Source organism: Chanodichthys erythropterus, chromosome 1 (genome assembly GCF_024489055.1).
Source record: "Chanodichthys erythropterus isolate Z2021 chromosome 1, ASM2448905v1, whole genome shotgun sequence".
In the NCBI taxonomy this organism is placed as follows: Eukaryota; Metazoa; Chordata; class Actinopteri; order Cypriniformes; family Xenocyprididae; genus Chanodichthys; species Chanodichthys erythropterus.
In genome coordinates, this window is record NC_090221.1 from 27,580,657 (window position 1) to 27,603,715 (window position 23,059).

At 39.3% G+C, this 23,059-nt stretch overlaps 2 protein-coding genes across 2 annotated transcripts; one reads left to right on the top strand and one right to left on the bottom strand.

Moving 5' to 3' along the window:
- Positions 1-1,098: 1,098 nt before the first annotated feature.
- On the bottom strand, positions 1,099-5,582 carry si:ch211-153b23.3 (uncharacterized). The gene is made up of 10 exons (XM_067382703.1): positions 5,413-5,582; positions 3,764-5,236; positions 3,594-3,686; positions 3,395-3,499; positions 3,190-3,299; positions 2,918-3,109; positions 2,646-2,808; positions 2,308-2,473; positions 1,786-1,880; positions 1,099-1,696 (listed from the first exon to the last, which is right to left on the bottom strand). Exons 1-10 carry the CDS (start codon positions 5,567-5,569, stop codon positions 1,611-1,613), a joined length of 2,640 nt encoding a protein of 879 aa, XP_067238804.1. The 5' UTR covers positions 5,570-5,582; the 3' UTR covers positions 1,099-1,610.
- A 1,498-nt stretch (positions 5,583-7,080) lies between these two features.
- Positions 7,081-11,111, top strand: irg1l (immunoresponsive gene 1, like). Its single transcript, XM_067382716.1, has 6 exons — positions 7,081-7,203; positions 7,595-7,658; positions 7,871-8,058; positions 8,325-8,417; positions 8,993-9,198; positions 9,905-11,111. Exons 1-6 carry the CDS (start codon positions 7,186-7,188, stop codon positions 10,830-10,832), a joined length of 1,497 nt encoding a protein of 498 aa, XP_067238817.1. The 5' UTR covers positions 7,081-7,185; the 3' UTR covers positions 10,833-11,111.
- Positions 11,112-23,059: the final 11,948 nt, after the last annotated feature.

Consider the following 23,059-nt stretch of genomic DNA (forward strand, 5'->3'; position numbering starts at 1 on the left):
CACTAACTGTGGAAACTTTACACTGGACCTCAGTGTGCCTCTCCTCTCTTCCTCCAGACTCTGGGACCCTGATTTCCAAAGGAAATGTAAAATTTACTTTCATCAGAGAACATAACTTTGGACCACTCAGCAGCAGTCCAGTCCTTTTTGTCTTTAGCCCAGGCGAAACGCTTCTGACGCTGTCTGTTGTTCAAGAGTGGCTTGACACAAGGAATGCGACAGCTGAAACCCATGTCTTGCATACATCTGTGCGTAGTGGTTCTTGAAGCACTGACTCCAGCTGCAGTCCACTCTTTGTGAATCTCCCCCACATTTTTGAATGGGTTTTGTTTCACAATCCTCTCCAGTGTGCGGTTATCCCTGTTGCTTGTACACTTTTTTTCTACCATATCCTTTCCTTCCCTTCACCTCTCTAATAATGTGCTTGGACACAGAGCTCTGTGAACAGCCAGCCTCTTTTGCAATGACCTTTTGTGTCTTGCCCTCCTTGTGCAAGGTGCCAATGGTCGTCTTTTGGACAACTGTCAAGTCAGCAGTCTTCCCCATGATTGTGTAGCCTACAGAACTAGACTGAGAGACCATTTAAAGGCCTTTGCAGGTGTTTTGAGTTAATTAGCTGATTAGAGTGTGGCACCAGGTGTCTTCAATATTGAACCTTTTCACAATGTTCTAATTTTCTGAGATACTGAATTTGTGATTTTCCTTAATTGTCAGTTATAATCATTAAAATTAAAAGAAATAAACATTTGAAATATATCAGTCTTTGTGTAATGAATGAATATAATATACTATATATAATATATATAGTTTCACTTTTTGAATGGAATTAGTGAAATAAATACACTTTTTGATGATATTCTAATTATATGACCAGCATCTGTATACAGTATTTACTGTATGTAGTGCTCTGCATGTTTTTAATTGTAATATATTTTTCCTTGTGTTTATCGTGTATATTGTTCAATGTGTGTTGTGTGTTCTGTATATATTGTATTTTCTGTCTTTGTTTGGTTCTACTACAAAAACAGCATGAAAACTTAACATTGTAAGGTCATCATATAAGACCAATAAACTTTCTTTTCATATCCCAATATTTTATTAGACAGTAATTAAGCACATTTGAAAAAAAAATCTCATGCATACAGTTTATATAAATATACATATACAAGCATACATTGCAAAGATAATTTTTAAATGCATTTTCACTCACAAATATCAATTGCTCATTGATATTTACACTTAATCAACAAAGGCATGATCCATTGAAAGAATACATAAATAGCAATAAATTAAAAAGAACAGTTCAGTATTACAACACTTTTCAACCTTCAAAAGCATTGGCAAACATATAGTAAATTCACACAGCACTATACAGTAACAGATTTTTTAAGCTAATGCTCACTTAATATATGAGCATTAGCTATATAAAATATAAACTTCATGGTGATACTTGCTCAGAATAACTAATAATGCAGTTGAGCAAGTGAGATCAAAATTGACTTATTTACATGTAAAGTTGTCAAAGTTTTCTCTTTATGTGCAAAATGAAACTTCCTTCACTTTAAATACAGCAAATAGAGGTGCTGTCAAAGCTGATGTTAGTAGTAATCCTATAGCATGTTGCTTTTTACTCGTTCAAAAATCTGCCTCACTTTCAAAGCAGGTACACAACCTTCACGGAGAATGCTGATAGTTCCTGAAAATGAACATAATCCATGTTATTATTAATAATGGAATACATATATTATTATAACAGGATATCAGCTCTTTGGAATATCAGTTTACCTTCATCAATTTTGAGGCAGTTCACTACAGTTGATGCCACCACCTCATTAGATTCCCCATCACATAGGACTCCTTCAATCTTGTGGCCCAGACGGCTGTTTCAGGACAAAAAAAAAACAATGCTCCAATTATCCCTTGAGAACAGCAATCAAGGGACACTGCCAAATCTAAGATGTATTTCTATTGCAAAGTAATTCTGGTTTTAATATAAAATGTCACGACCAGCGGTGAATACATCCTTCCTAATAATGAAGTTGTCTTCTGAAGAGGTATGCTTTAATATAAGAGGTAAACCTTTGATCATAGAACACACTGCTAATTAAATGAATGGATCAGTGTGCCTAACAGTTGAGTATTGTGGTTTGTTCTTTCAAGGTAACAGTCTGGATTATGTCAAATTCCAATCCTTATAATAAACCATTTATTAATTTAATACAATTCCATATACAATGCATTTGATTTGTGGAGTTTGTATTCACTCACAGTACCCTCTAACAAATGTTGGGTCCTTTTTAAACTTACTTGATGACCATATCATGATGGGTACTATCAGCTTCTCCACTGGGATTGGCTGATGTAATGGCCAATGGACCGGTGAATTCACACAGGTGAGCAGTAGCAGTGTGGTCAGGTACTCTTATCATAATGCTTTCTCTGGTCCCCACACGGTCATATGCGGGACCCACACCTGCAAACAATATGACCAGTGAAAATGACTGGAAAGAATTTATAATCATCACAGATTCCTGAAAATGTTCTCTCAGTAAAGTTTTAATTTGGTTGGTTGATCATCCCAAGTTTGATCCTAGAGTTTGGGATGGGTTTAAATACAAAAGGTTAATGCGTGTTTATAACCTTACCGAGTTTAAGGAGCCATTCGCCCTTCAGGACAATGCAACTAATTCCTCCCGGGTAGACATTTCTCATGAACTCCCACAGCAGAGGACTGAAGGGAGGTTTGGCTGCCACAAGTTGCTCAACACTTGAGATACAGATACAAATCGGCTTTTCTGCAGGACGGTCCTAGCGGAGAGAAAAGTTTATGGGTTAGTGGGTCAGTTGACAAAGAGCACAGTAAGCTGATCCTTTGTAAAAGAATATTATGTTTCAAAGTGTTTGGGTTCACATGTACTTTGATAGAGTAGATCTTCTCAATTGCACTGGGGTTCTTGCATGAAGCAGCCAAGGCATAGACAGTATCTGTAGGGATACCACACACTCCATTGTTTTCCAACAATTTTGCAATCTTGAGCAGTCCGCTGGTTTCCCGAGACTTAGCAATAAAACATGGATATGTGGTCTCAGATTCCTTCTTTTTCTTGTCCTTTGAAAAAAGCAGATCCATTAGTCAGTAGGAATTTTTTTGTCTAACAAGCATTTTGTCATCATTGATAAATTTAATACCTTGATAAGAGAAGGTCCAACTGGTATTAGGGTCTTGGAGAAGATACCGTTCACAAGGGATGCTAGCATGCCATACAAACATATGATGGCGAAAATTGCTAGCATAGCAACTAAAGAAAGAATTTCAAGAAAATGTGAGATAACATTTTTTTTTTATTTCATGTAGTTACATCTTTATTCTCCACAATTATTTTCTGTACTGTACCTTCTAACTGATAGGGAAGTCTTCCAAGAGTAGAGAGGAGAAAACAAACTATGATGACCTCCATGACAGTGGTTAATGCCAAAAGAACTAGATTGCCATAGGTTGCTGTAAAAACAAAAAAAAGTCCAATTCACAATGCTTCAAATGGGGAAAAAGTCAGATGTAAGTGTGTATGTTGTGTATTAGTAAACAAACCTACCAACTAGAATCAAGAAGGCATTAATGACCAGGAATGCTATTGCCCCAGCTGCAAATCCGTTTGCTGATTCTGTGGATATTTGCAAGCGATGTCCTGCAGGAAAAATACATCATCTAAGAATTCTACCCAAAATTTTAGCCAAGTATTTTTTGAATGTTAAATTTTCATACCTGCAAACCTAAACCAGCTCCAAGTTGCCCAAATAGCCACGTAGAATGAGGGAATGACAGAGCCGAATCTCTGGCCACCTTGTACTTGTAGTCGACTGACATAGGCCTGGATAATGGCTCCTGGGATGAGTACCCAGGGAACAGTCAGGTCGAAAAACGCCAGTCCAGACTGACCGTTGTGAATGGCTGAGAGTGCAGCCACTCCATTGGACAGATAGAATAAAGCATCTGGGAGCTGTGAACCTTTATCCTCAGGCTCATCCAGTTTAGATCTCCTGAGGTAACTGAGATATTTCTGCAGGGATTCAGTGGAGACAGGTTGGGGTCCAACTGGAATCAAGGACTTCTCAGCAATGGTGTTGATGAGGCGTGCAAAGGTGCCATAGAAGGACAAGAGAGTGAAGAGGGAGCAGGTCACTCCAAAAAACGTGTAGTACCTATCGATGGGAATCTGGGAGATGGTTGATATGGTCACCAGGGCAAAAAATGAATTGTGAACTAGCTCAAGAGTGTCTTTGTTTAGACTTGTGATGCAGAAAACCAAAGCAGCAGACAGGAAGAACCAGTTGCCAACCATGGCGTGCCTTACTTCACCAGCTTCAGTCCGGCTAATGGTTACAGACACCACATACTCTTCCCAGGTCTTCACCAACCAAAACACGCAGTGCAGACCAAACTTGGTTGCATGGTAGCAGTCTTGACGCAGATATGCATAATAGCTAGACAAAAGCTGAGCTGCAGAATTTATGCTTATCCAGATGGCAGCTACTGGGATGGACGGGAAGTAGCCAAAGGCATAGAAGGCGAATATAAATGGTGAGACTGTGTCGCAGAAGAATCCCAAGGCCATAGGTTCAGCATATTTCGTGTTCTTCTTCTTCTCTTGGCCCAAGCTTTGGGAGCTGCTGGCATTGGTGGTTCCTAGTAGCAGCACATTAAAGAGAGGGTTTCCAAAACCCTTTAGCACGTAGCGTTGGGCTAATCCCTTGATTAGCAAGGCTGATGAGCCATATATGGCAAAGAGCAGGATTAGGAGCTCCAGAACCCCAGAGACCACTAAAGCCCACCCTGCTACCAGACCCACAGCCTCAAATATCAGTGTGAGGGTGATGGCCCCAAACACAAAGGGCATGATGTAGTTTACTGTTGCCGAACAGAAGGCCAGTAGAAAGGAAAGTAAGATGTAGGGTACCAGCCCAGCTATGGCAGACTCCTTGATGTACATTGGAATGTCAGTTTGATTGACACTAGTGTTTGTGTACAGATCTTGAAATGTGCTGTTTATCATTGCTGATTGATTAAATATGTTTGGACTTTGTTGGTTGGCACCTAGAAAAATTCTTGTGGCTCCATAACTCCCCCACAGTGCTGCGTATCCTACAAATGATGTTCCACTCAGATGGTCATATTTTCGGAAAGACAGCAATCCTGCCACAAGCTGACACACTCCACCAATCAGAATGAGATGAACGCCTGTATAAATTAACATAAGATGCAAAGAAAGGGATGTGTGATGTTCATGTAGGCTGTCTGGTGTATTACACTAAATTGAACCAGCAAAATTGCAAATATGTTTCGATTATTTACTGCTATTAGCATTTAGATGTATAATTCTTACAAGCTGTTTGTTAAATTAAAATGCCAATGACCTGCTAATATGTTCTCCACTCCCTCAGCAGGAACGCCAGTCCTGGCCCCATGGAAGTTCTGCAGTAGGACAAGGAAAGCACTGATGCCATTGGCCAGGAGCCCAAGCACACCTGGCTCACCATAAAAACTTGCCGGAAAGCCACTTGCTGATGCCATGAACTTCCCGTAAGTGTAGCTTTTTTCTGGTAAGATTAAGTGTGTAATCAGGATATGATGATAAAAAGTTCAAATTCAAATAAAAGTTTAAATGTCAAATAAAACATTAGTGGTAAAATCATCTCTGAAGCATTAATATTTCACAGTGTGCTTAAATAAGTTTACCTTTTATCAGCCCAAAATTAGTTGACATTATTAACATATCTAGGTTAATAAAAGTTACTTATAGCTGATGGATATAAGCCATATAATCAGCATACTAAAATATTCTGTACTTTTAGTGATGATTACATACTTACACTTCTCTTTTAATTTATACATTTAAAATGAAACAGGCTAGTTTTATCATACTCTACATGCCAAAACTCTTATCTCTTGAGTATGCACTTAACAGCCAATTTATGGGTGTGTTTACTTTCATATTCTCCCTCCCTTCCGTAGGTAAGCAACACAGTTGTCTTACTCAGCAAACAGCTGAGCAGGAGGCAAAAGCTTTTTCTCATAGTGGATGTTTTAGCCTTCAGGCATTAAAACTAACACTGCCTCTCTGACACAGATGTGACTCTTGGCTGAAGAATTATACTATTACAGTTCAGGTGGCAGTACAATGACAACTGAAGAGATCTGTTTCATCTTAAACAGCCAGCAGACAAGAGTCAACATACACAGATTGCTGTCAGTGGACAATGCTTGAGGATGAATGTGCAGTAAGTTTGAGCAGACTTTTATGTCAACTTTTCAACATGTTTTTAACGTATCATAACGTAATCAACTGAGTGAGCAATGAAATGTTAATGTTGCTGTATACATTTATAATATTATATCTTACAAAGTGTGTGTGGTCTTTGTGAGGACCAAATGTCCCCACAAGGTAAAAAATTCCTAGTATTACTACTTTTGTGGGGACATTTGGTCCTCACACAGAACTTTTACCAGGACCACATTTTTTTGGTCCCCATGAGGAAAACAGCTTATAAATAATAATAAATTGTGTTTTTTGAAAATGTAAAATGCAGTAAGTTTCTATTATGGGTAGGTTTAAAGTCATTATAGGTTTAAAAATAATTATGTCTATGTCTAAAACATGGAAATAATATATATATATATATATATATATATATATATATATATATATATATATATATATATATATATATACACACACACACATTAAGAAATAAGAAACTTACCTAGTGAAGATCCTTGATCTGTAATGAAGTATCGAGATGCTTGTGAAGAATGCTTTAATTTTATAGAAACATACTCAGTGGAGCTGGGAGGAGTTACGGTGATGTCAACCAACCCATGCCCTCATCAATTATGACATCATTGACCTTTTCATTAAACAATTTGTTTCCTGCTGAGAAATCCCACCTATGAACCTAAAAATAGCAAAACTTGGGAAATCCAGCCTTAGTTCTTCAGTGGGTTCAGTGGGTGTGTCATTGTCTTTTGTGGTCCAGTACTGTATAAATACATCATCATCATCACCTACCTTCAATCGTTCCATCTCTACACTGAGATAGGCAAAAGAAGACAGCCTTTCTTCAACTTTGAATCAACAAACAGAGATATCAAGCATCTTCATATCCAGATTCTGACCAAAAATTAGCAACATGCTCTCGACTGTACAGGTAGATAAAATTTTGTGCTATCATGTTGTGTCAATGCTATGTAATTTCTAGATTTATGTGTGATTGCTCGATGTATAAAGAAATATAAAACACTGTACAAACTATATAAATTACAGGGATATTTTAATGTTTTTTTTTGTTTGGTTTTTTTTTTGTTTTTTGTTTTTTACAATAATATGTTAATATGGTTTTCAATTTTTTTTGTCAATTTTTCATAGAAGAAAAAAACTTTCAGAAAATATTATTAAACAAAAAAAGGTTTTACATTGCATTTGGCTAGGCTTTTTAGCTGTACTTTTAAGATACACTTAAAAAAGAACACACTATATACTAATTATATATAATACATACTATACAGTTGAGACACTCAAACATAACTGTTTGTACACAGAAATCTACAAGATACCTGTCTGCTTTTTCTGCTGCTCGGGGACTCCATAAGTCTGCACTAGATGGTGAGCAAGCTCTACATGTCACAGCCTTATTTTCAGTGAACTGCTGTTTGTTAACTTTCAAAAGTGAAAGTCTAGACTTGGAATTTAGATAAACATTTATATGGACTGACTAATCGACTAATCTAGAATATTCACTGGCACTCAGAATGGGGGCTATCCAGAATTGTAAATAGTTTTAGTGTTAATTTACACTGTCTCTTGTTTGTTTATAGTGGCAGAGCGTCCTGCCCCTGAGGAAACAGTGACCAGCAGCTTTGGCAGGTTTATTCAGAATGTACAGCCAAGGCATCTGTCACCAACCGTTCTGCAACGCAGCAAACGCATGATTCTGGACAGCATCGGTGTTGGGCTTTTGGGAAGCACCACTGAGGTGTTTGAACTTGCCCTTCAGCACTGCCAGGTAAGGCACAATGGCAATACAAAAAATAGTAGGCTACACTTTAGTGAAAACAACCTAACAACGTTTTCCATCATTAAGAAGACTATTTTTCAGTAGAAATGAGTGTTGCCAAGACTTTACAGAGTGCAATTCTTCCCTGGACATAGTTCAGCATGACAGAAGTAATAGCGTCCATGTTTAACCAGTGATGTCGGGCATTTCTAATGTGCTTGTTGATGTGTGAATGAGTTGGATCTAACGACCATTCATTTATCTTGTTCCCCAAGCACATGTATGCTTCTGATGACATCAGCTTCGTCTATGGGCGCCAAGGTGTGAAGCTTTCCCCAACCCTTGCAGCTTTTGTCAATGGAGTTGCAGTAAGTGTTATCACATCACGTGTATCGAGTTGCAATTGCAGTTCTTAGTTTCTTTTACACTGACTGGATGTGTGACTTAACACCCTGGACACATACTCAGTGTTTCTCCAGAAAGTCCTGTTTTGCAAGTCCAGAAAATTAGAATCCAGCCAGACAGTCAATGAAGTGTTAAATTACAAACTTGTTTTGTAACATTTTTGTCATACACATGTAGTAATGAGAAACACAACATTAATAAGTCATTAAACCTAAGCACTGTGGAACTTTTATGGAATAATGCTGCTGTTGGAAAGTCTGGTGTGAACCCTCTAAATAAAGTATGTTTAACAGGAAGTGTTTCAGATTTTAGAAACTAGACAGACTGTTATTGGGTCTTGCACATGTTACCGGCAGTCATGCACAGCTTTTTCCTTCTTCTCTAGAGTGTTTTGGCTATGCTAGAGAAGCTGTCTGAAGGCCATGACATGGTCTTCTGAGACTTTGTGCAATGAGATTTAGAAACACAAACCATCATCCCAGAACTGCCACAATGGAGAGACACTCTAGACCTTGATTGACATGTTGGTTTTCCACAGGCTCACTCGATGGACTTTGATGACACTTGGCACCCGGCAACCCACCCCTCTGGAGCAGTACTGCCTGCTCTCCTGGCTATAAGTGACATGTTGCACGAGAACAGCAAACCAAGTGGGCTTGACTTTCTAACCGCCTTCAATGTGGGCATCGAAATACAGGGTCGGCTGATGAGATTCTCCAATGAGGCTCACAACATCCCTAAGAGGTTAGAGTCAATTTATTTGTCTCATTCTTAACTAAAGTGACTGAGAGCAATAATTATATTTCTAAGTACAGCACAGCCTGAATATGGATGTATAACAGCATGGGTATTTCTGAGGTTATAAACAAACATAGAGCTAGGTGGGTCAGAACAGTGCAGATTCCATCTGAAAGGTTGTCAAAGCTCCTTCAGACATGTGTTTATGCAAAGCAGTTCTGTTTGTGCTCCAAGAATATAGTTAAACACTTATAATTTGTTATTTCCTGAGTACTCTGAAAACAGACTTTTAGGGCATTTTCACATGGCAAATAGAAAAGAGAGTAAATATTTCATATACTCATTCTGAAGAAGGAACAGAGCCATATTTAGAGGCTGGAATTGGCTCTGTTGACTTACCAAAGTATTCAGAGGTGGTCACAACACACAAAATAGTGTGTCAAAGAGAGGATGGATACATCACAGAGTGACCTCTGAAATAAAACACCACAAACTTTAAACTAAGTAACCACCTAACAACCACACAAATACAAAACACCCTAGCACAGTTGTGGATAGTTTTGCACAGCCAAGCACCACTTATATTCTGATCAGCTTATGTTAAAAATGTAGACAGTTTTGTGGCTTTGTATTGTCTTGAGAATGGCCATGAGCTGATATCATCAAAGCTTGTAAAATAATGACTATGCTCTTTCTCTGTCTTCTCCATAAGGTTCCATCCTCCCAGTGTGGTGGGCACTCTGGGTAGTGCTGCAGCCTGTGCTCGCCTCCTCTCTCTGGATCGCAATCAGTGCAGTAATGCTCTGGCCATCGCTGCATCTTTGGCAGGTGCACCAATGGCTAATGCCGCCACACAGTCCAAACCTCTTCATATTGGAAACGCCTCTCGCCTCGGGCTCGAAGCAGCCCTGCTGGCATCTCGTGGGTTGGAAGCAAGTCCTCTGGTCCTGGATGCAGTGCCTGGCGTAGCTGGCTTCAGCGCTTTCTATGAAGACTATGCCCCACAACCCATCAGTTCTCCTGAGAAGGATGAGCACAGCTTCCTTTTAGAGAGACAAGACATTGCTTTCAAGCGCTTCCCTGCACACCTTGGAATGCACTGGATTGCTGATGCTGCCGCTGTTGTGCACAAGAACCTGGTTGGCCTGAGAGGAGGCAGCATTTCTCCAAACATGGTGCAGGATATCCTCCTTAGGGTGCCGCTCTCCAAGTACATCAACCGCCCATTCCCGGAGACAGAGCACCAGGCACGGCACTCCTTCCAGTTTAATGCCTGCACTGCTCTGTTGGATGGAGAAGTCACAGTGCAGTCCTTCCACCCAGAGGCCCTCCAACGGCCCGAACTTCATGCGCTCCTCTCCCGTGTTCGTTTGGAGCACCCCCACGACAACCCAGCCAATTTCAACATAATGTATGGTGAGGTGGAGGTTACCTTGGTAAGTGGAGATGTCCTAAAAGGGCGCTGTGACACCTTCTACGGCCACTGGAGGAACCCACTTAGCCAAGAAAGCTTGCAGAAGAAATTCCGTAACAATTCAGGCACAGTTCTGTCCAATGAGAAGGTGGAGAGGCTGATCGAAGCTGTCGAAGGCCTGGACCATCTAGATGACTGTAAACCATTGCTAGCTCAACTGCAGTAAACAGCTTGGTGCTTTTATTACAACATGACACCAATAATGCAATATGAATATAGAATTTTTGTGAAACACAACTACTTGTAGAATTTATTTAATAGAATTACTGCTCATAACATACTGTAGACTAACGGTACAAGCTGTCTTATTTTCCTGCTGTGCAATTCTGTTTTCATGTTTTTACAATATTTATTTACACTATTTTTTCAAAATGGCAAAAGTTAAATATGTTTGTAAATATAGTTTTTGTCTTGTATGCTCTTTTTTAAATACTGTATAATAGAATCTTCCTGATGACTTCTGCTTTATGTAAGATGTTGTTTAGATTGAAACTCAATAAATTTCAAAACTTACTTTATGTGATGTCTTATCCACCATGCATTTTGTCATATAAACACACATAAAATTGAGAATAAAAAGGGTAACACTTTACAATAGGGGTACATGTATAATCATGTACTAATACCTGAAACAATACTTAATTCAACATGAACTAATGATTATTGAACGCATGAACTAATCATGAACCAATGAAGAGCTATCCTACAACTGGAGTCACACGGATACATGCATGAATAACGACAGCCTTAAAGGCGTAGTTTACCCAAAAATGAAAATTATCCCATGACTTACCCTCAAGCCATCATAGGTGTATATGACTAGTCTTCCAAGGTTTATAATTGTGAATGTGGGGAAGCATTTTGAAGTAAAAAATAATGCTTCCATCCATAAAAAAAAAGAAATCCATACAACTCCAGTGGGTTAATAAAGGCCTTCTGAAGCGAAGCAATGTGTTTTTGTAAGAAAATGTTGTGCATCACAACCATTTTAAATCTTGGAGGACTAAGGATATTTTTAAATATATCTCAGTTTGTGTTTGCCTGAAAGAAGAGAGTCACATACATCTAGGATGGCTTGAGGGTGAGTAAATCATGGGGTAATTTTCATTTTTGGGTGAACTATCCCTTTAACTGATAGTTCCCTTTGATAGTTCAAAAAACATTTATGGCTAAATCAAATTAAACAGCCTCTTTAAGGAGGAATAAGAAGTACTCTGACTTTCAAAGATTTCAAAAAATTCAAATAATATTATCATGGTTTAAACTTTTGACTGTAGCTTTGTCATAACATTACTGGACGGCACAGGATTAGTTGATCCTCCTTATCAAACGTAGAAAACATTAAGTGCACTAATAACTAATCTTAAAAAGTCTTTATCTGTTTTGTGTTGTTCTCTTTCCCTTCAAACTCAACCCACTACAACTCAAGCGCACACATAAAGCTTGCCACAGCGCAATGGCAGTAGTAATGATTATAAATGCGTCAGGGAAAACCAGCAAGGAAATTAAAAATTAAAATTTAATTGATAATACAGTTTTCTGTATTTTCGGCTGCAGTGATGAAGGTGACGATGCTGGCTTGTTATCTCCGAGGTAGTGCATGCACCTATGCACGTTTCACACGGATTACACAACCTGAGAATTACACAACCTGAGAATATTTGTTTTCCATTTAAATTGGTTCATTTAAAAGCAGACATTTTGCTTTGTATAGATTTATTTTTAATCTGCCATTATTCATGCGTGAATCCATATGACTACAGTTGTAATTTAGGATATTCATTGGTTCATGATTAGTTCATGCCTTCAATAATCATTAAATCATACTGAATTAAGTATTAATTCAGGTAATTAGTACATTATCATGTAACCTTATTGTAAAGTGTTACAAAAAAAAAAAAGATAATTTTTGTAAGTCTTTCAGAAAAGTAGTAGAAAAGTCTGGGCGTCTACATTACTATATGTTTACGTTATATAGTGGAGCTGCAAAATGTTAATGGGGTGGACTGCAACAATCAATCATGTTCAGCTACAAACTGAAAGTATTAGCACAATTTGAGGTCTGTGTTATTCCTGGCAAGTCCAAACCAGTTGGACAGATAGTTGGAATGTATATCTTGTGCATCTGAGATCATGCAGGTTAAGCTATTGCTAGATTTCTTCTACATATATTAAAAAATGATTTAGGGTTAAATGTTACAGGATTTAAGGTCAAAAATACATTGATGATATCAAATATGATGTTTAAGTGTTACAGCATAATGGGATTGAACAGAAATTAAAGGGAAAATTAAGCATTTTCACAGAAAATGTGAACGTGTGCATTTGATAGACACTTTACTATCTCATGAAGCCACGGGAGAGGATTTGTGAATGGCAGTGAAGCAACGCAACTGATGATGGCAGGTTACATGATAATGACAACATGGTGAATGTAGCATGTCCAGATTACATTCATACTACACACATTATTTCACTATAGAATGTACTTTTTTAGCAGTTGTAAAGTAATAACTTCAAAATAAGTACCTACTCAAGAGAGTATGCGATTTCAGACACAACCTGAAGAATAAATAGGAAAGGAAATCAGGAAGGTAACGAGGGAGAGCAGGTGGGGCAAATGGACCAAATCGCGTAACAATAAAGACGGAGTATTCTCTGCTTTTTTGAGCTACATATCTGTTCAATAACCATACTCACCTGTTGAGTAATAAAAACATCATCTCCACATCACTTTTACAACAAATTCAAATCCCTCAGTTCTCGCCATCGCCGAAAAGCCAAGTCAAAGTTGATTCTGGTTTTATTACGACCTCTGTTGCATTCTCCTTTTGCCAGTGTTTGTTTAAAATGGGTGATTCCCTGGAGGTTGGAGATTTAGCAGCTCCATGCAAACTAAATCTAAAATATCTTTATAGAAATGTCACAGTCTGTTGTTTAGTTTCTTTATCATGGACTTTCATTTTGTTTTCATTTATCACTCGTGTTCCTTTGTTCAGTTTTCCCGCTCCTCATTATTAGTTCATTCAGGTGCACGTCATTAATCATATTGTTTGAGTAACTATTTAATTTCTCCCTTCACAGTCTGTCATTGTTCGATCTTGTTATTGTTCAGTGTGTATTGATACCTGTTTACCTGCCTTTTAGATTATTCATTAAGCCTTAATTTTGGAACTATTATCTTCGTCTTCGTCAGCCTTACTGCAACTACCCGTGACACAAGACCAAGCCACCCAAATGGATGAACGGACAAAGTTCATCTCTGTGGCTCAGGAGAGCCATGAATTCTTTTTGTTTGGCAATAACTTTTGTTGCCTTGCCATCACCAGCCCCCTCGACAACGAGACCATGATGACCTTGTTTTGGATCGGGCAACATTAAATCACCCTATCGACCTACCACATACCACAGCACTGAACTGGAAAGAAACTGTCACCAGGTGTCTGGTGTATTACATTTCCAAATGGGGAGAGTCCACATGTGAATTTTAATCAAATATTGGTGATGAAACAACAATTTCAGTCTCAGTGTCTCATCCTCCATTCTACAAACAAAGAGTCAAAGACTAACAGGGGTAAAATAATTGGGGAGCCAATATTTTCCCATTTCCCATTTTATATTAATTCAGCAGTGGAGGAGGGTGCGGTGAGGTTGAAGTTAATTCCTTGAAAGGTTGAGAAAGTCAATTCATGCCAGGTTGCTCAAGGAATATTGTTCCTGTAATAAGTGTACTTTGGATACAAATGTCCGCTAAATGACTACTTTCTAGCAAAGTGGTTCAGGACATGGGTTAGATGAACAAAAGATGCCTTTACTACCAGTAAGCAGGCCAGTGTATTACTGTACAACAGAATTTAGAACAAACTTCTAATTCTTAAATGCATTTCATGTTGTGAGGACAATAACAGCTAAAAATAAATTGGAATTTTGTGGAATTTCCACCATTGTTCCAGGTGATAAATGTATTGTACAGTGTTGAACACTCAATAGTGTGCTCTCTAGGGACAGTTTCGGTTTCCTGTTTCGTGAGTTGACTGCGATCATTTTTCTTTTATTTGCTTTCATTCAGAAAGAGTAGCTGACTGTTCTCATTTTACAGTATTCTCCACTAAATGACATTTGTTCATTTGGTTACAGTATCTGCGATCTGTGCATTATCTATTGTAAGGGAGCTTCATCAATGACAGAGCCTTTGCAATTGGTGTGGGATAGAGGTAATTCCAGCACGTTTTTGTATTTTGTAACTTCCTTGGAATGAAACAATAGAAAGAGACAAATAGGGGTGTTACAACTTCTTAATTTAAGTCTAGGGTTAGAAGGGGTAACATTGAGATTGTGACCATTGCGCGTACGAGTGGTGATGGCTAAAGACAAGACGCTACGAAAACTGCCAATAAACGGAGTTTATTTACAATCAAGGAAAAAGAAAATAAAGGTGTGAGTTAAGGATAATAATACAATAATGCAATACTAACAAATAACAACAACAAGAAAACAAACAAAGACAATATTTACATGAAAAAGAAACAAAAGTAATAAACCAGGGAAAAAGGACAAAAGAGAGTCGCCAAAGAAAAGAAAAGAACAAAACCAAAAAAAGGGACCCAAGCTAACTCAGGTTCAAAACTAACCTAACTCAAGAAAAGAAAAACAAGAAAGCAAGTCTTCAGCGCGTCAAACGCCATAACTTACCTACACTTTCTACCCAAACAAAACATACAAATGTGGCGCTCATTCCTAACTGGTGTATCTATACATTGAAGTCACTAAGTGTTGCACATGTACGTCACGTGACATACTACCTTGTCCGTTCCCAAAGATCAGGAGCAACACAGTCGAAATAATACTTAAAGAAAAAAACAAGTTAAAGAACAAATCAAAGAAAACAGTGACAGCTCAAAACTGTTCAACGTAAGAATGACATCGTACCGAAGGAACTTAACAAGCAGATCTAACAAGCACAACAACAGAAAAGCAAAGAGCAAAGAGCAAAGCGAGCTATCCTCGCGTCCAACAAGCCGCTCTTTTAAACTCTGGCGCCGGTCCAGGATTGGCAGCGGGTAGCATGACGTCACGTGGGCTGATGATGATTGGCAGCCTCCCGAACCAATAACCGTCTCTTGTAGGCGTGCCTAGGAAAAGAGGAGGGAAGAAAGAAAAACACAGAGGCACGAACTACCAGGACGTAACACTCCCACCCTTAAGAACAAACTAGTTTGTTTTCAAAGTAGGGAAAAAAACTCAAGCTCTCGAAAGAGCATCAGCAAGGACATTTTCAACACCTTTCTTGTGTTTAATAACCAAGTTGTAATTCTGGACTGCTAGAGCCCAGCGCATCAACCTTTGATTTTGGTTATACATCCGAGATAAAAACACAAGAGGATTATGATCCGTAAACACTGTGACAGGAAGATTACTAGAGCCAAGGTAAACTTCAAAATGCTGTAAAGCGAGCAGCAAGGCTAGTGCTTCCTTTTTCGATCGTGGAATACTGAAGCTGATGCTTGTTAAACTTACGAGAATAGTAACTGACAGGATGATCTACACCATTTTTATCCTCCTGCAGGAGAACAGCTCCAGCGCCAACTGCGCTTGCGTCCACTTCAAGTTTAAAATCCCGTGTACAGTCAGGTGCAATAAGAACAGGTGCATTACATAAAAGCATTTTCACAGAGTCAAAAGCATGCTGACATTCTAATGACCACTTAAAAAGCTTAGTTGGACTGATTAATGCAGTGAGGGGACTAACAACAGTCGAGAAATTTTTACAGAAACTGCGGTAGTACCCAGCCATACCCAAAAACCTCCGTAGCTCTCGTCGGGTGGTAGGGACTGGAAACTCCGCAATTGCTGCAACCTTGGCCTCCACCGGCCGTACTTGACCTTGACCAACCTGTTTACCAAGGTAAGTGACGGTCGCTCGGCCAAACTCACATTTTGCTAAGTTAAGTGTCAAATTAGCTTTATCAAGACGCTCAAACACGGTTCTCAACGAGCACATATGTTCTTTCCAATCCATCGAATAGATGACCAAATCATCAAGATATGCATTGCAATTTGGTACATCAGCTAAAACAACATTTACCAAACGCTGAAATGTTGCCGGTGCGTTTCTGAGCCCGAAAGCCATCGCAGTATACTGAAGAAAATTATCTGGTGTTACAAACGCAGAGATATCTGACGCTTGTGATGTAAGTGGAACTTGCCAGTATCCCTTCAACATATCTAGTTTACTGACGAAACGGGCGGAACCGACGTTATCGACACAGTCTTCCATGCGCGGTAATGGGTAGCTGTCTGGCACAGTCACAGCATTTACCTTGCGGTAATCAGTGCAGAATCTAAAAGTACCATCAGGTTTCGGCACGAGCAAACATGGAGAACTCCAGGGACTGCAACTAGGTTTGGCGAAACCATTCTCCAACAAATAACTAACCTCCTGACGCATAACAGACCTTTTGACTGTATTAACACGATACGCATATGCTGCTTAATAGGGCGAGCACCATCCACAACAATATCGTGCTGTAAAACATTCGTTTGTCTTGGTACATCGCTAAACAGAGATTTAAAATCAGAGATTAGGTTACCAATATCAGATTTTTGAGCAAAGGTTAAATGAACAAGACATGAAGAGAGATCTTGTAATATCTCAGAGTTTGCTAACCGTACACACTGATGAGGGGCATTACGGAACACGACACCATCCTCGTCAGCACCCGAGACATCAAGAGTGGGCGTCAGCTCCACAGCTATCGCGACGGAAGAGACAGCGGGCCCAGCAGTCTGTTCCGGAGCTTCAGACTTCTCTCTGGCATGGTAAGCCTTTAACATGTTTATATGACACACTCTTGTTTGACGTCTCCTATCAGGGGTGGAAAGAAAGCATATAGTCAGTCTCACTCATTTTCTTTTTAACAACATACGGACCAAAGAAACGAGCAGACAAAGCTGATCCAGGAACAGGTAAAAGAACGAGCACCTCATCACCAGGCACAAAAGATCGCGCAATTGCTTTTCGATCGAACTTGCGCTTCATGTTTTTTTGAACATTAGCTAGAGATTCCTCAGCTAGCGACCAAGCAGTATGTAAGCGATCTCGGAAAGTACTAACATAATCTAACACATTAGTACACGGACTCGAATCAGTCATTAAAATCTTTTCCTTAAGAACTTTTTAAAGGTCCCCTTACCTGATGTCCAAAAACAAGTTCAGCTGGACTAAAACCAAGAGACTCTTGTACCGTCTCTCTGGCTGCGAACAAAACCAAAGGTACTCCCTCATCCCAATCTCGGGCAGTATCCATACAATATTTCCTAAGCATAGACTTAAGTGTTTGGTGAAAGCGTTCAAGTGCCCCCTGACTTTGTGGTCGATAAGCACTTGACACACGGTGAGAAATCGCCAAAGTCTCCAGAACTTGGTTAAAAAGCCTTGATAAAAAATTTGTGCCCTGATCAGTCTGCACTATTTTAGGGAGTCCGAAAGTAAGAAAAAAATTTCACCAACGCTTTGATGATAACAGGCGCGGTGATTTTCCTTAACGGAATTGCCTCTGGAAATCTAGTGGCTACGCACATTATGGTTAACAGAAACTGGTTACCAGATTTTGTTTTAGGTAGAGGTCCAACACAGTCTACGATTACATGCTCGAAGGGTTCCCCAATAGCTGGAATAGGAGACAGAGGAGCAGGTGGAATCACCTGATTTGGCTTCCCAACGGTCTGACAGGTATGACACGTACGGCAGTACTGAACAACATCTTTTTTTAAACATGGCCAAAGAAGTGTTGTAATATCCTATTGTAAGTTTTTGTAACTCCGAAAATGTCCTGCGAACTGATTATCATTCTCTATGCATAAAACATGCTGACGATACAAAGATGGGACAACAACTTGATGTACAACATCCCAATCCGAATCCCTAGTTTTGGAACACCACTTTCTCATCAATAAATCATTGTCAACAAAATATGCAACTTTCTTATCCTTAGCCACATCAAGAGGTACAACAGAATTAAAAGACGTAACGAGAGATTTGTCCTCTTTCTGTGCAGCACTTATTCTCTCTCTGGACACAGATAGTTTTAATGTATCTACATCAGACACAGTTGTACTAACTTTATTTGACTGCTTTTGTGTATCGACAGCAGCATCCAGTGATTCATCACCAGCAAGAAGAGGACGGAAGAACGACTCAGACAAGTCAACTAGATTTCCCTCTTTGCGCGACTGTGAGCGAGTAACAGCGCATGCGGGAAAAACGCCAGGATAAGTACTAGATACCTTTTCCGACCGACAAAACATATCTGGTTTGTCAACAACCTCTAAAACAGGCATTATTTTTCCTCCGGCCAGGTCATTGCCAAGGATAAAATCAACACCCTGTACAGGAAGTGAAGGACGTACGGCCACTTTCACAAATCCCGTACATAACTCACTCTGCAGATGCACACGATGCAAAGGAGCCGTTACGCAATTCATTTCAATGCCTTGTATAATGACGCTTGAACCACAGAACGTATCATCAGACAACGGCAACGTATCTGCTACAATAAATGATTGCATTGCACCTGTGTCTCTGAGCATCCTTATTTCTCTCTGATCCTCACAACTGCCAGTTAAGGAAACTAACCCTTTTAGAATAAAAGGTCGGTAACTGTCATCAATTCTACTCTCATCAGGCAATGAAACAATCGGCTTAACAGTTTTAACAAATCCTACACTCTTAGGCTGGGACTGTTTGCGTTTTAAAACCAAACAATCTGCAATCACATGTCCACGTTTGTGACAATAAAACATTCACGATCCTCCTTAAGAGGTGGGGTGGACTTAGAACATGCAGCCGAATTTTGAGAAAGAACAAACTGTGACTTTTTCGGACGTGCAGCAGGGAAGACACTTTTATGTGTTAAGACAAACTCATCAGCTAATACTGCTGCATGCGACAACGAAGTTACTTTTTGTTCGTTAAGATAAATCACAACACGCTCGGGCAAGCCATTTTTAAAATCTTCAAGCAATACAAGCTCTCTTAACTCGTTAAAATCACTTACCTTACTAGCTGTGCACCACTTATCAAACAAGAGCCCTTTCTCCCTTGCAAATTCCACGAAAGTCTGGACAGAACTTTTCCTGTGTCCTCTATACTTTTGTCTATAAGCCTCAGGAACTAACTCATAAGCACGAAGAATAGCACACTTCATAGAATCATAGTTTAGACTCTCGTCTAGAGACAACGTAGAGCATACCTCCTGAGCTTTACCTATCAACTTGCACTGCACTAATAGAGACCAGGCCTCTTTAGGCCAACGAAGAGAAATAGCAATGCGCTCAAACGCACTGAAATAGGAGTCTACTTCAGATTCTCGAAATTGTGGTACTAATACAATGTGCTTACCTATGTCAAATGTAACTTGCGATGGATCAGTCTGCGGAGAAACATCAGAAAACTGACCTGGATCCGACTGCGCGGCTGACCCGTTAGCACCCTTCATTGCCTCTAGATCCAGCTGTCGCAGCTTCACCTGCTTGTCAGCCTCAATCTCGAGCCTGCGTATCTCCAACCGCAGATTTAGCTCGGCCTGACGGGCATCGGCTTTCTCTTGTGCCTCATATTGCAAACGAGCCAAGCGGACTTTCAGTCGCGCCCGGTCTGTTGAATCAACAGAACTGGGAGAAAATGGATCAAACGGTGGCAAGCTGGCCTTAGCATCGGCAATCCCCTCCGCCTCGGCGTCAGCTCTACCACTCCGCTTATCCGCATCATCCACAAGGCTGAGATTTGCCACAGCAACATCGCCCACACGTACACTCCCGCTAGACTCACCATCCATAGGATTTGACATAGGAAGAACATTTAACTCCCGAAGGCACTGCAACAATTTACTTTTTATGTCTCTCTTAAGACCTTGTTTGCTAATAGTAATCTTATAGTGGTCAGCTACCAGCAATAAATCTTGCTTCCTGCACAAATTAATCTGCTCTAACGAAGGGTTAATAACAAAATTCTGCAAATTAAACGCTTCCATAACGCACAATAAGCAAATAAGCAAAATGACACTTCAATACCTCCCGCATGGGTACAACGCCAGAACTTCCAAAACTTACTTCTTGTCAATCGCAACCAACACACACGCACGCACCAATGATCACAACTATAAAGTTATTCGGGACTGAATCATATCAGTAACTACTATCCCGGACGAGCCCCCATTAAATGTTACAACTTCTTAATTTAAGTCTAGGGTTAGAAGGGGTAACATTGAGATTGTGACCATTGCGCGTACGAGTGGTGATGGCTAAAGACAAGACGCTACGAAAACTGCCAATAAACGGAGTTTATTTACAATCAAGGAAAAAGAAAATAAAGGTGTGAGTTAAGGATAATAATACAATAATGCAATACTAACAAATAACAACAACAAGAAAACAAACAAAGACAATATTTACATGAAAAAGAAACAAAAGTAATAAACCAGGGAAAAAGGACAAAAGAGAGTCGCCAAAGAAAAGAAAAGAACAAAACCAAAAAAAGGGACCCAAGCTAACTCAGGTTCAAAACTAACCTAACTCAAGAAAAGAAAAACAAGAAAGCAAGTCTTCAGCGCGTCAAACGCCATAACTTACCTACACTTTCTACCCAAACAAAACATACAAATGTGGCGCTCATTCCTAACTGGTGTATCTATACATTGAAGTCACTAAGTGTTGCACATGTACGTCACGTGACATACTACCTTGTCCGTTCCCAAAGATCAGGAGCAACACAGTCGAAATAATACTTAAAGAAAAAAACAAGTTAAAGAACAAATCAAAGAAAACAGTGACAGCTCAAAACTGTTCAACGTAAGAATGACATCGTACCGAAGGAACTTAACAAGCAGATCTAACAAGCACAACAACAGAAAAGCAAAGAGCAAAGAGCAAAGCGAGCTATCCTCGCGTCCAACAAGCCGCTCTTTTAAACTCTGGCGCCGGTCCAGGATTGGCAGCGGGTAGCATGACGTCACGTGGGCTGATGATGATTGGCAGCCTCCCGAACCAATAACCGTCTCTTGTAGGCGTGCCTAGGAAAAGAGGAGGGAAGAAAGAAAAACACAGAGGCACGAACTACCAGGACGTAACAAGGGGATTTTGGTTTCATAACAGTGTCATACAGTATGTCACATCATTCTTTTATGTGTTGTATAATTAATTATCAGGAGCCTATAAAACAAAAAAGAAAGATATAAACTTTTATTTGTGTTTGTTTTTTTGTCATACAGAAACTGTCTTAGCTACAAATGTAACCCTTTTTCCCTGAAGAAAGGAACGGAGACGTCACGTCTGAACTGAACCGATGAATTGGGATCTCACTTGAAAGACCAATCTACTTCGAGTGTAAACCAGTGGTGTATAAAGTACTCGAAAACCATACTTGAGTAAAAGTATAGATATCTTACCAGAAAATGACTTTGGTAGAAGTTAAGTCACTGTTTAAAATGTTACTTGAGTAAAAGTTTGTGATATTTTTTGTACTTAAGTAAGAAAAGTATTTTTTTTATATTAAATGTACTTAAAGGATTAGTTCACTTTCAAATAAAATTTTCCTGATAATTTACTCACCCCCGTGTCATCCAAGATGTTCCTGTCTTTCTTTCTTTCTTTCTTCAGTCGAAAAGAAATTAAGGTTTTTGATGAAAACATTCCAGGATTATTCTCCTTATAGTGGACTTCAATGGCAAACAGTTGGAGGTCAAAATCGCCTTCCAAGTGGTTCCGCCAAAACCACACTTTCATATTCTTGTAAAAGCTTACGCTGTATCCACCTTCCCTATTCAACTTACAGAATGAACGCAGTAAGTAGAATAGGGAAGGCGGATACAGCGTAAGCTTTAAGAAGTATAAGAAAGTGCGGTTTTACAGGAACCGCTTGGAAGGCGATCATTTGTTTATATAAAGCATATACATTTACATTTTTTTTTCAAAAATGGCCAATCATTTCACTAGATAAGACCCTTATTCCTTGTCTGATATCGTTTAAAGCCCTTTGAAGCTGCACTGAAACTGTAATTTTGACCGTTTGACGTCAAACGTTTGGAGGCCACTGAAGTCCACTATAAGGAGAATAATCCTGGAATGTTTTCATCAAAAACCTTAATTTCTTTTCAACTGAAGAAAGAAGGACATGGATATCTTGGATGACATGGGGGTGAGTAAATTATCAGGAAAATTTGATTTGAAAGTAAACTAATCCTTTAAGTATTGAAAGTAAAAGTAAAAGTACAAGTAAATGTAAAATACAAAAGGAGCAAAAAATATTATTAAAAATTGTTCTATTCACAGTTTGAGCAGCAAGATTGTGTTCAGTTTTAACTCTTTCTTAGATTTTGTTTCTTTGAATTAAAAAAA